Raw genomic sequence first — 13,754 nt, 5'->3', positions numbered from 1 at the left:
TGTATTTTTGCCTAAATAAAGGTCTTGGAATTGTTTACTATCCTCTAGCTCTGTTGACTGTGTGATAGCGGAGAAGGACCCCGTGACAGTCTATGTATGTATGTATGTATGTATTGTATGAATGTACTGTATGTATGTATTGTATGTTATATGTTGTATGTACTATGTTGTATGTACTGTTATATGTTGTATGTATGTACTGTTATGTTGTATACATGTACTGTTATGTTGTATACATGTACTGTTAGGTTGTATACATGTACTGTTAGGTTGTATACATGTACTGTTAGGTTGTATACATGTACTGTTAGGTTGTATACATGTACTGTTAGGTTGTATACATGTACTGTTAGGTTGTATACATGTACTGTTAGGTTGTATACATGTACTGTTGGGTTGTATACATGTACTGTTGGGTTGTATACATGTACTGTTGTATGTTTGTGTTTGTTTTTTTTTTATATTCAACACATTAGCCGGATGATGGGACTACTACTGTCCCATCATTGGCTAATGTGTCAATCACTGTAGCAGGCATAGCCCGATGGGACTTGTAGTACCATCGGATGATGCCTGCATGCACACACACCCCCGGCAGACCCACACACGCACGCAGACCCCGCCCGTGCACACACGCACAGTCTCCGCCCACACACTTCCATCCCAATCTGCAGCGTTTCCCCCACAGCTAAACCGCAGATCTTTTTTACATCTGCGGTTTTGCTGCGGATGTGCCTGACTCAATGCAAGTCAATGGGTGCAGAAACGCTGCAGAACCGCACAAAGAATTGACATGCTGCGGAAAAAACAACGCTCCGTTTCTGCACGTTTTTTCCCGCAGTGGGATTGGGTTTTCCATTGGTTTACATGCTACTGTAAACCGCATGGAAAACTGCTGCAGATCCGCAGCGTCAAAAACGCTGCGGATCCGCTGTAAAATCCGCAACATGTGAACATGGCCTTAGTGTTCATGGATTTAGTTTTCGTTGCCTTAGCTGCATGACTTACAGCTGATAGACAGCTTGAATACATGTGGGGATTTCCTAGCAAACTAAATCCTAGCAGTCACAAATACTTGGAGACCACCCGAGCGTGCTCTGGAAAACCCGAGCAACGAGTACACTCGCTCATCACTATTCTGCACCTCTTCACAATTATTTTGGCCCATTCATCGTGCTCCAGGTGTCTCCAGTCTGAAAGGTGCCTTTTCCAGACTGCATGTTTCCGCTTCTTTCACAGATGTACAATAGGATTTAGATCAGGGCTAATAGAAGGCCACTTTAGTATAGACCAGTGTTTTTCTCTTAGCCGTTTTTGGATGTTTTTAGCTGTGTTTCCTTATCCTGTTTTTTGGAGGACCCATAACCTACAACTCAAACCAAGCTTTCTGACACTGGTCAGCACTAGTGATGAGCGAATATACTCATTACTCGAGATTTCCCGAGCATGCTCAGGTGTCCTCCGAGTATTTTTTAGTGCTCGGAGATTTAGTTTTTATTGCCGCAGCTGAATGATTTACATTGCCAGCATAAGTACATGTGGGGATTCCCTAGCAACCAGGCAACCCCCACATGTACTTGTGCTGGCTAACAGATGTAAATCATTCAGCTGCGGCAATAAAAACTAAATTTCCAGGCACTAAAAAATACTCTGAGGACACCCGAGCGTGTTCGGGAAATCTCGAGTAACGAGTATATTCGGTCCTCACTAGTCAGCACATTTCGCTTCACTATGCCTTAATAGTCTTGAGATTTAATTGTGCCCTGCACAGATTCAAGACATTCCACGCCAGATGCAGCAAATTTCTTTTGAGATGCAGCAAATCAGGCCCAACACATAATCAAGCCTCCTCCATGTTTTACAGTAGTAGGTACAATGTTCTTCTCCTTCTCCTCTTTTTTTTTTTTTTTTTTTGTAGTCTTCATTTTTTGCATCTGTAATCCTAAAGCTAATCTGAGTTGCCAAAAAGTTCCAGTTCTGGCTTCTCTCCAAACGACATTCTCCCTGAAGCTTTGTGGTTTGTTAGTATGCATTTTGGCAAATTCCAGTCTCCCTTTTTTATGATCTGCTTTCAACAGTGGTCACCTCTTATCGACTTTCATGAAATCCACTTTAGCCAAGACAGTGACCAATGGTGCAGTCTGACACTGATGTATCTTGACCTTGGAGTTTATCTCTAATCTCTGTAGAAGTTGTTGTGGGCTCTTTGGTTACCTTTCACACGAACAGTCCCTTCAATTTATCATCAGTTTTCCTCTTGTGGTCACATCAAGGAATGTTGGCTACTGTCCCATAGGACCTTATTTTTATGACTGTGCAGTTGTAGTAACAAAACTATCAAGCTGTTGGCCATTTCACTTTTACCTTTAACATGTTTGTCTATTATTTTCTTCTTAATCTTCTCAGCCACTTCTTCTTGACACTTTTAGGGTTCATGTTCAGTGAATACCAAACAGCAAAGTGACTACTTCTCGCCATTTAAATAGTCAGACTGACTGGTTAAAGTTTGTACACACCTGTGATGCTAATTGCGCCTTAGTTTAACATGTCCCTATGGTCAAATTACTTTTGATCTTTCGTAGGGATACCATCCTTTTTGTCCAGGACATTTTCATTGTTTTTTTTTTTTGTTTTTTTTAGTATCCTGAAATAGGGCTTTGGGCAGCCCTTTCAGGATATATAACTTTTATTTCTCTACGTGGCTGTTTTCTTGCTGTAATCCCTTGCCAAATTGTCCCTTTGTGGGTGGGAGAAGGGGTGAATATTCACTTGCCATTTATATACTGTATGCTTGACTTGCCAGCAAGACAATAAATTTGTCAGGGGCTTACGCTGGCCACGTAGAGAAATAAAAATTACATATCCTGAAAGGGCTGCCCAATCCCTTTTTCAGTATTTCTATTAATATGCTACAAAGAAATGACCTGACAGATTCCCCTAAATTTTTCTGCTGAACCACAATTCAAAAGCAACTTCTGATTTTCATTAGTTCATAATCAGTAAATTTAAATTGAAAATTACCTGCTAGTTACAGTGGACATTATGGGTTTTTCCTTACTTTAATAGAAGGGTACCAACAATTATGTCCACGTGTGTGTGTGATATACAGTTGTGCTCAAAGGTTTACATTACCCCTACATAACGCTATTAGGCTGGTTTCACATTTGCGTTTTTTGGGGTGCGTTTTTGCGGTAAAAAACGCATGGTGAAAAAACGCATGTAAACGCGTGCAAACGCTGCATTTTTTTTACGCATGCGTTTTTGCATGTGGTGAAAAAAACGTGACGTTTTGACGCGTTTACATGCGTTTTTTCATGCGTTTGCGTATTTTAAACGCATGCTGAGAAATGTGTGACAGCTGCCAATCATCAAAATAAAGTAAAAAAACCCACTATAAACAGAAATAGTTAGGGGTAGGGATCATAACCCTAACCCTAAAGGAACCCTAACCCTACCCCTAACCTTAAGGGATCCTAACCTTACCTCTAACACTAAGGGATCCTAACCCTACCCCTAACCCTACTTCTAACCCTAAGGGATCCTAACCCTACCCCTAACCCTACCTCTAACCCTAAGGGATCCTAACCCTACCCCTAATCCTACTTCTAACCCTAAGGGATCCTAACCCTACCTCTAACCCTAAGGGATCCTAACCCTACCCCTAACCTTAAGGGATCCTAACCTTACCTCTAACACTAAGGGATCCTAACCCTACCCCTAACCCTACTTCTAACCCTAAGGGATCCTAACCCTACCCCTAACCCTACTTCTAACCCTAAGGGATCCTACCCCTAACCCTACCTCTAACCCTAAGGGATCCTAACCCTAAAGGGTTAGGGGTAGGGTTAGGGTTAGGATCACTTAGAGGTAGGGGTAGGGTTAGGATCCCTTAGGGTTTAGGGTTAGGGGTAAGGTTAGGGGTAGGGTTAGGATCCCTTTATCACCTTTATGTTGGGGGGTGGCATATCAGTGTGTTTTCTGTTTTTTTAATAGAAAAACGCATGCGTTTTTAACGCAAAAAAACGCATGCACAAAAAACCGCATGCTTCCCCATTGACTCCAATGTATTTTTTGACAAAAAAAAAACGCATGAAAACGCATGTGTTTTTTTTGGTCCAAAAAACGCCTCTCAAAAATACTACAAGTTGCATTTCTGAAAATGAACGCATGCAGTAAAAAAACGCATGCGTTCAAAAACGCATGCAAACGCATACACCAAAAAACGCATGCATTTTCAATGTTAAATATAGGGAAAAAAACGTATATTAACCCCATCTCTGCAAGTTAATAGCTTTTCTCTGGAGACCGGTTCCCTTTAAAATAAAGATAAAGTGGACAACTCTTAATGACACATTCTGATCGCAAATTCATACTGATGAAGCTTTGGTATGTAAACTTTTGAGCACAACTGTAGATAGCTCCCATGTGTTCAATGCTCATCAATAGCGACTACAGTTCACGTATAGATGGCAATGTAGAATGCAATTTGGTTGAAAATTCTGAAGTTTAAGAAAGCACTTTATTTTCCTATTTTAATCTGATATGCATTTTGCAAAAAAGCTTACTGTACAGCTACATCAGTATGAAAATGGGATGAGAATGTGTCATTAAGAGTTGTCCACTTTATCTTTATTTTAAAGGGAACCTGTCTCCAGAGAAAAGCTATTAACTTGCAGAGATGGGGTTAATCTACAGGTAATAGCGTTATGCTGGCTGGTGCCTGCACTTACCCTAACGCTGCGGGAAGAAAATGAACTTTATTCGCCCTGTAGCGTTCCATTAAAGCCACTGGGGCTTTGAGTAAACAAAACTGCTGCTGTAACCGTGCCCCAGGACCTGGCTGATAGCCAGCCCCAATGCAGAGAGCGCATCAGTCAGACGAGCTGGTTCAGTCACCACTCTGAGTATACCGAGCAGCAGCTGGAACCGTGCCCCCAGGGCTGTCAGTCAGGGCAAGATTACAGCCGCCACTTTGTATTCATACAGAGCAGTGACTGAAATGGGAACGCTGACGGGGGGAAATAAAGTTCATTTTCTCCCAACAACGGTTGGCTAAGTACAAGTGTCAGCCAGCATAATGGCGTTATGAATCTGCAGATTAAGCCCATATCTGCAGGTTAATGGTATTTTTTGTGGTGCCTTTAACAGATGTGTTGGGGACATGATTTTTTAGCAGTTGTGTATAAGTATTAAAGGGAACCTGCCACCAATTTTTGCTGATATGAGATACGGCCATCACCTTTCCGGGTTGATATACAGCATTCTATAATGCTGTATATCTGCCCCCAATCCGACCTGCAAGAGAAGAAAAATAACTTTTATTATACTCACCTGCGGGGCGGTCTGTTCAGAGGGGTGTCGCTGGTCTTAGACCGGCGCCTCTCATCTTCTTACGATCCCAGTCCTTGTTTCGTGTGGATGACGCATCCACACAGTCTCCTCGGCAGTGCGCAGGAACCAGGGCTTTTTTACCTTTTCCTGCACCTGCTCACTGCAGTATTTTGCTCTGCCCTCAACGAGGCAGAGAAGTACGTCTGTGCAGGAGCGCGGTGCTGAGAACTATGAAGGGAGGCGCAGGACCAAGAAGAGCGATACCCCTTGGACCGGTCCACTCCGCAGGTGAGTATAATATTCTATTTTTCTTCTCTTGCAGGTCGGGTTGGGGGTAAGATATACAGCATTATAGAATGCTGTATATCAGCCCTGAAAGGTGATATACAGCATTATAGAATGCTGTATATCAGCCCTGAAAGGTGATGGCCGTATCTCTTATCGGGCAAACCTGGTGACAGGTTCCCTTTAAAGGCTCTCCTGCACTTAACTAGCAGTCTTAAGTTCTGTCCATAAAATGGCTGCTGATATAGGAGCATGTGACCAGACCGGGCCATCAACCTTCTCCACCAGCTTTTCTGTATTTATTAGTTATAAATTGGAAGATGCTAATGGACTGGTCACATGCTCCTCCATCTGCAGCCTTTTTGTGGACCGGAGAAGTGTGCAATACTTGGTAAGTACCACAAATTCATGCCTCTACACATTAACCAAAGTGGATAATCCCTTTAATGGAGAGTAAAAACTTATTTTTCTAACATCAGCAAGGACTTTGTATGTTCTTCCCCTGTTTGCCTGGGTTTCCTCAGTTTTCCTCTTACACTCCAAAGATATAATGATAGGGAATTTAGATTGTGAACCCAAACGGAGACACCGATAACCATATCTACAAAACCGCTGTGGAATATGATGATGCTATATAAGTAAGTATAACAAAAAATAAATTCTGAATCCGTTATGAATTGACATTCTATGTATGGCTTAGGTGACCACATTGGAGTCAGATGGCTTTCAAGCTGATACTGAAGAGGACGAGGAAGATGATGATGAGGAAGATTGTGTAATATTGGAAGATATTAGAAAAGGTGTGTTTTTTGTGAATGTGTAGATACTTTGTTTCAAGTTACTTTTTTAAAGTTACTACTTGTTTATAATATCAGTATATTCGTGCTAATAAGGCCCTGTTTTTTTTAGGAGAAGAATTTGCTCATATAAAAGCACACATAAGAGTGGCCACATGTGATGGTGTGCTGTGATGGTGTATACCAATATGGGACTATAAAAGCAGTACAAATAATCAAAACACTTATGCATATATATGCAATGCAACAGAAACTGTTGACCAAAGTCTCCAAATGTTAAATACAATGAAACAATGCAGTCTGTTACCGTATAGGAGAGTGCGTTACCTTGGCCATGAAGAACCTGGTGTCTCTCATGAAAATGACGTTATGCCGTTTTAGGGCAATAAGTGAGTCTGTAGATTACTGCAGGAGAGCTGCCTCTGCCATGGCAGCAGCTCCGTAAGGGATCTCCAATAGTCGGCGGGAATCTGGTCACTGTGTCCAAGTGCCGTGCACTGAGTACATGCGGCTGGTTAGCAGTACCTGTGTGTAAAGAAGCTGCGGAGACACCATCACGTGTTTCTCGACGCAAGCAGTGAATAGCCAGGCCTTTCCCTGGGAAGGAACAACCAAGGGAAGGGCAGCATCCAATAAAGGAAAACATCCAATAAAGGAAAACCACCTATGCCAAGCATGGTATCCATCCACAGACAGCTGTTTCGGGGTTTTTGCCCCTCATCAGTGTGGAGTAGGAATCTGGCTATTAGGAGCAGTGCCTAGTAAAAAGGCTATAAAGGCACAGATGATTGGCCTCGGGGAGACCAAAACACCCAACACCGCGGAGACACCATCACGTGTTTCTCAACGCAGTGATTCCAGAACACTGCCCCCATCCCTTATGGGAAATATGCAGATGCATGTAAAGAAGCTGCGGAGACACCATCACGTGTTTCTCGACGCAAGCAGTGAATAGCCAGGCCTTTCCCCGGGAAGGAACAACCAAGGGAAGGGCAGCATCCAATAAAGGAAAACATCCAATAAAGGAAAACCACCTATGCCAAGCATGGTATCCACTGCGTTGAGAAACACGTGATGGTGTCTCCGCGGTGTTGGGTGTTTTGGTCTCCCCGAGGCCAATCATCTGTGCCTTTATAGCAGTACCTGTGTGACGCGATGAATCACGTGGTGTCCACGTGACTGAGACTAAGTACGGGTCGCAGCGAGGACCATTAACCAACGCGTTTCAGAAACTCCAGTTTCCTCCTTCAGGGATGGTCCTCCTCCTGGTGTAAAGAGTCCTTAGATACCTTTACCAGGAGGAGGACCATCCCTGAAGAAGGAAACCTGAGTTTCTGAAATGCGTTGGTTAATGGTCCTTGACGCGACCCGTACCTAGCCTTAGTCATGCGGACACCACGTAATCCGTCGTATCACACAGGTCCTGCTAACTACCCGCTTGTACTCAGCACACAGCGCTTGGACACAGTGACCGGATCCCCACTGACTATTGGAGGTACCTTACGGAGCAGCTGCCACCGGCTTATGTATTGCCCTACAACAGCACAACGTCATTTTCATGAGACACCAGGTCCTTCATGGCCAGGACAACGCACTCTCCTATATGGTAACAGACTGCGATGTTTCATTGTATTTAACGTTTAGAGACACTAGTCAACAGTTTCTATTGCATACACAGCTCAGGCAAAAATTAAGAGACCACTGCAAAATGTTCAGTTTGTCTGATTTTTCTCTTCCTAAGTATATTTTTTGAGTAAAATGTAAATTGCTCTTTTATTCTATAAAGTTCTGACAACGTTTCCGAATTTCCAAGCAATAATTTTTGTATTTTTTTTATGACCAAGAAAAATGGTCAAAATTTAAAAAAAAAAAAGTGCATTCAGACCTTAAATAAAGCAAATAAAACAAGTTAATAATCATTTAGAAACAACAATACAAATGTTTACCTCTGGAAGAGTTCAGAAATCACTATTTTGTGGAATAACCATGATTTTTAATCACCGCTTTCATGCGTCTTGGAATGCTTTCCACCAGTCTTTCACACTGCTTCTGACGCAAAAATGTAAGCAGTTCTTTTTTTGATGCCTTGTGACTATCCATCATCCTCTTGATTACATTCCAGATGTTTGCAATGGGGTTCAGGTCTGGAGATTGGGCTGCCCATGACAGGGTTTGATGTGGTGGTCTCTTAATATTTGCCAGAGCTGTATATGCCTATATATGCCTGTGTTTTGATTATTTGTACTGCTTTTATAGTCTCATATCTGGTAAACACCATCGCAGCACACTTTCATCCGGGGCCACTCTTACCACAAAGTGTGCTTTTATATGAGCAATTTCTTCTAAGAAAACAGGGTCTTATCAGTGCAAATATACTGTCTAAGATTCTTCTTTTTTACAACATTGTGGTTTTTGTCTTTATTCGCAGCAGGAAAACCTTGACACCAGTGCCACTGGTCTGCCAATTTTCCGATCTGAGCTACTTAACGTAGGAGCAGAGACCCCAATATCAGTGTTGTAAGGTGTAGTTTTGATAAATTCATTTTATTTGCTGCAGCTTTTTTTTTTAGTTCTCTCAGTGATAAGCTCCTGCTATATGGTTCTCAGTTTCCATGAGCTTTGGTTAGCCACACCACCACCACATATTACCCGCTTTCTGCCTATGTACAGTGTAGATGGCAAGCTGTCAATGTGGGCAGCTCACATCATTGAAAGGCCAAACAAAGAAAGAAAAAAATGACTATCAGGACCCGTTGAAGCGCAACTGTGCGAAACGGCCGTCGTCCTCCTCAATCCACGTTCTCCCTAGTTGTTTCCTTGCATATGCCGCAATAAACCACTGTTGAAAATAGGACCGGTGAGTGACCATCATTTTTTTTCTTTCTTTGTTTGGACTATTTGCGTACTGATGAATGAAGTGCACCCATAGGTCTGTGCAGGTGGTTTTGGCGGTGTGGCATAGCAGCAGCTTTTATTTGCGGGTATTCTGGATCAGTGGGGGTAGCAGTGCCGTGTTTTTTCTGTTTTCCCCTCACATCATTGAAAGAATGAGCAGATTCTCAGTAGATAAAAGAATAGTTTTATCAAAACTACATCGAAAAGCCTATCAAGAGACCGCACTGGAATTGGTGTCTCTGTCCCAAGTTCCCCATTGACTATATGTGTGTCCAATACATTTACATTAGTATAAACCTTAACAATTTTATGTTCGCAGGAACCTGTCACGTCCTGAAACTTTAATTACATGCAGATATAATTGTTTTCTGTGGGTAAATTACACTTTAATCCTGTCAGACTGCATTAATGGAACAGAGGCTGCAGGGAGAATATGATGTTATATCATTCCTTCAGTCACTCTTCTAGGCATCTGGGTGACGCCGAGAGCTGTTAGTCACAGCTCACTATATATAGGGTGCCCTGTAATCACTCCTTGGCACATGGATCGACAGCCTGCTCAGCGCACACATGCCACTGTATAGGCTGTCAAGGTGCCAGGCAGTAATTACTGCGCTCTCACTGGCTAGTGAGCTTGTGACTACTACAGTTCCATGCACTGCCTCAATGATTGAAAGTGAGTTGGAGTGGGGAGAAAAAAAAAAAAACTTAAAGCGGTTTTTCCCACTAACAAAATTAATTTAAATCAACATCAATAGATCTTGGAATAATATTCAAATTTGGATGTTAAAAAAAAAAAAATGTTCCTGTGCTGAGATGATCTTATAAATGTGTCTTTCTGTACTGTGTAATGGCCGTGTCTGAAAGTACACGGAACATGGTCTGATCATACCAAACCTGGCAGTGGATCTAGTAAAACCATATACAGACATCATAGCATGGGATTGCAGCTGATTTATTCTTTGAGGGAAATCATTGCTTTAAAACAGTCAAATGTTTGCCTCACAAAAAGAATCAACTATGATCTCCTGTAAAGTTGAGTGACTTTTTCAAAATTCGGTTACGATAATGATCGTCAGTGAATATTATTTTTGCAATATTTGCTGGACACAGCCGAACATTATTGGAGTCAATGGGAGTAGAAATGACCAAATATGTTCGGATCCGATCATCAAACATAAATTCAGCATGAATAGGGTGGCAATATGGCATGAATATGGCAAATTCATATTTGGCGAAGAATTCCGAACATATTCCCTCAACTCTAATCCCGTACTGTCCTGTCTGTTTTCACTCTTAATCCATATGCAAATCTCCACCTTTTCTGAATCTGCTTGCTACACTTCCGGATGTAGTGAGTAGCGGTCACAGACTGGCAGGAGTCAGAGATTAGAGAGCCAGATGTGGCCGGCACTCACTACACATGAAAGTGTAGCCATCAGCTTCAAAGAGAAGTCGGAGATCAGAGCGTACCTGCATCTACCCAGAGTACGTGCCCATACTGGCACTGAGTGTGCTCCACTAGGCTCTTACAGTGTCAATGCATAGAAACAAGAATTTGTTTTTAGGGAGCTCTCACTGCAAAAGTGATTGCGCTGTCAGTCAAGCTCAGGGGGACTTTGCTAGATAAGCAAATGTGAGAGCATAACTACACTACGACTTTCGCCCCACAAAGGGTGCACCAAAGCACCATTATTTGCATATGAATTAAAGGGAACCTGTCACTTCCAAGATCAAAGGTGAGCTAAGCCCACCTGCATCTTTCAGCATTCTGTAATCATGAAAGATGAGAAAAAGAGGTTAGATTATACTCACCCAGGGGTGGTCCCGGTACAATGGGCGTCCGGTCCGGGGCCTCCCATCTTCTTACGATGACTTCCTCTTCTTGTATTCACGCTCCGGCGCAGGCGTACTTTGTCTGCCCTGTTAAGGGCAGAGCACAGTACTGCAGTGCACAGGCGCCGGGCCTCTCTGACTTTTCCCGGCGCCTGCGTGACTACAAGAAGAGGACGTCATCGTAAGAAAATGGGAGGCCCCAGACGAGACCACGACGCCCATCGGACCAGACCGCAGCGGGACCTCCCCTGGGTGAGTATAATCTAACCTCTTTTTCTCATTATTTAGGATACATCGGGGGCTTATCTACAGCATTCCAGAATGTTATAGATAAGCCCCTGATGCTGGTGGGCTTAGCTAACCTTCGATTTTGGCGTGACAGGTTCACTTTAAAAGTGACATTTTCTACAACTACACTTCTAAAAGGTATGTAACTGGTGTGTGTATATAATATATAAATTTATAATATAAATTCTCTGTATAGATGTTAATTAGCTATCATTGCAGTTTGGGTTGTGACTGACTCCCTTTAGGATCTCCTTTCATGGACTTCACAACAACACAAGTGTAAGGCCGAGTGCCCACGATCCAGAACTAGCAGCGCTTTGCATGCAGCATATGTTTGCTGTGTCCAAAGCGCTGCCTTCTATTGAACATAGTTAAATCTGTGTGTGTTCACTGAACCATGCAGATTTACCAGATTCAATACATATTCTATTGATGTAATTTCTGTTGCACAGACTAGCGTCTCCGCAAGAGAAATTGACATGCTGTGGTCTTGATAGACGTGCCGCATGTTCGTGTGTGCAGGTCATCCGCAGGCGACTATGCATGCATAGTGGGCATGGGATTTCTAGAAATCCCATCCACTATGCTGTCACAGCTGGCCGCTGCGGGTTTTACGGTGCATAAATGCACAGCATTAAACTTGCAGCAGTTTTTGATTGTGGGCACACACCCTAATGGACAGAGCTGAGTAAAATCATGTTTGTTCCATTTTCATGTGGTCATGCCCCATTTATTGTAACAAGACTGGAGTGGTATGCAGTACAGCCACATGCTAAATCTGTAAAGCTATAGTTTGAGCAACATTAGTTTGGTCTCTGGTTAACTTTAAGAAATGCCCCTGGCACAAACAGTTTCTATATTGCAATTTTTATTCATTTTCATAATTTTTTTTTTTCTTTCCCCCCAGAGATAACTGTTCCAAGATCCCCATGCAGAATGGAGATAACTCTAAATGAGGAAGCAGCTAATGCTGTGTAACAAGCTTGAATATGCAATGTAAATATCTTGCCATATACATAGAGGTTAACATATCTATAAACAATTTTTAAATACATTTGTTACGATTCTTACAGATGTGATTAAAATAGAACTACATAAAGAACATTTTTTTTTTTTAAATAGTTTTTGTCTCTAATAAAGCTGGATTTAAAACGCAAGGATTATCTTTATTGTGTTGTAAGTAACCCCTTCTCGTCGAAGCCAGTTTTACTTTCCCTGAACAGGCTACATATTTCAATTCTGACATCACTTTGTGGTAACACTGGGATGGTTCCACATTTCCTAGTGCCTGAGATTTTTTTGTGGAAGTAGCTTTGGGGAGATCACTGTCTCAATGGTGCTTTGAAGAAAATAGTTCCGTAAATAAAGTGAATAGCAAACTTTGGAACTCAAAAGAATTTTATTGAAAATTAAGATAGGACTAAATAGATCAGACTCAATGGAATTCAGATACGAGTTAGAGCAACGTTTCGGCACATCATAGCCTTTTTCAAGATACATCTTATATATAATTGCCTAGAATACTACTTCCTGCAATTTGTGCCAACTTCCGTCCGGAGCTAATGTCCGGAGCTTATGTCCGGAGATAAGTGACGTCAACAGTGTCCAGTGTCTGATTGGTTGCCGCCTGCTGCGAGCGACCAATCAGAAACGTGCCGTACTGTGACACACTCCGCCCGCCATTTTGGTGTGATTTTTGAATTTTTACCTCACAGCAAGTTTCTACTGCGTGGAGGCGGGCCCAGTGACGTTGCTCTTCAAGCTCCTGCCGAATTTCAAGTATATATGGATTCTAGACTCCTGATTCTTTAGAATCGGGCTGCCATCTAGTCTGTATATAAAAGACATGCCAGTGTTAATATGTAACACTATACAAAACAAATGATGGGTCATGATATCAAATAAGTCTCTGATGTGTATACATAATTCCTTACATGATTTATACATTATTTATATACAAGTGCTTCTTACTAAATTAGGATGTCATCAAAAAGTTTTTATTTCAGTTCTTAACCCCTTTACCCCCAAGGGTGGTTTGCACGTTAATGACCGGGCCAATTTTTACAATTCTGACCACTGTCCCTTTATGAGGTTATAACTCTGGAACGCTTCAACGGATCCCAGTGATTCTGACATTGTTTTCTCGTGACATATTGTACTTCATGACAATGGTAAAAATTCTTTGATAGTACCTGCGTTTATTTGTGAAAAAAACAGAAATTTGGTGAAAATCATGAAAATTTCGCAATTTTCCAACTTTGAATTTTTATGCAATTAAATCAGAGATATGTCACACAAAATACTTAATAAGTAACATTTCCC

The 13,754-nt window shown here is 42.0% G+C and overlaps 1 protein-coding gene across 2 annotated transcripts in view; it reads left to right on the top strand.

The window, feature by feature from the left end:
• CHAF1A (chromatin assembly factor 1 subunit A) overlaps positions 1–12,589 on the top strand; it is a 229,156-nt gene extending 216,567 nt beyond the window's left edge. For both annotated transcript variants that reach the window (XM_069741254.1, XM_069741262.1), the window contains exons 13-14: positions 6,317–6,416; positions 12,340–12,589. In XM_069741254.1, the coding sequence (XP_069597355.1) occupies positions 6,317–6,416; positions 12,340–12,410 (171 nt within the window). In that variant the 3' untranslated portion in view covers positions 12,411–12,589. The remainder of the gene's footprint in view (positions 1–6,316; positions 6,417–12,339) is intronic.
• The last annotated feature ends 1,165 nt before the right edge of the window (positions 12,590–13,754 follow it).

Source organism: Ranitomeya imitator, chromosome 1 (genome assembly GCF_032444005.1).
Source record: "Ranitomeya imitator isolate aRanImi1 chromosome 1, aRanImi1.pri, whole genome shotgun sequence".
Classification (NCBI taxonomy): domain Eukaryota; kingdom Metazoa; phylum Chordata; class Amphibia; order Anura; family Dendrobatidae; genus Ranitomeya; species Ranitomeya imitator.
Note: the sequence above shows the minus strand (reverse complement) of the source record. Positions and strands in the feature narration are given on the sequence as shown.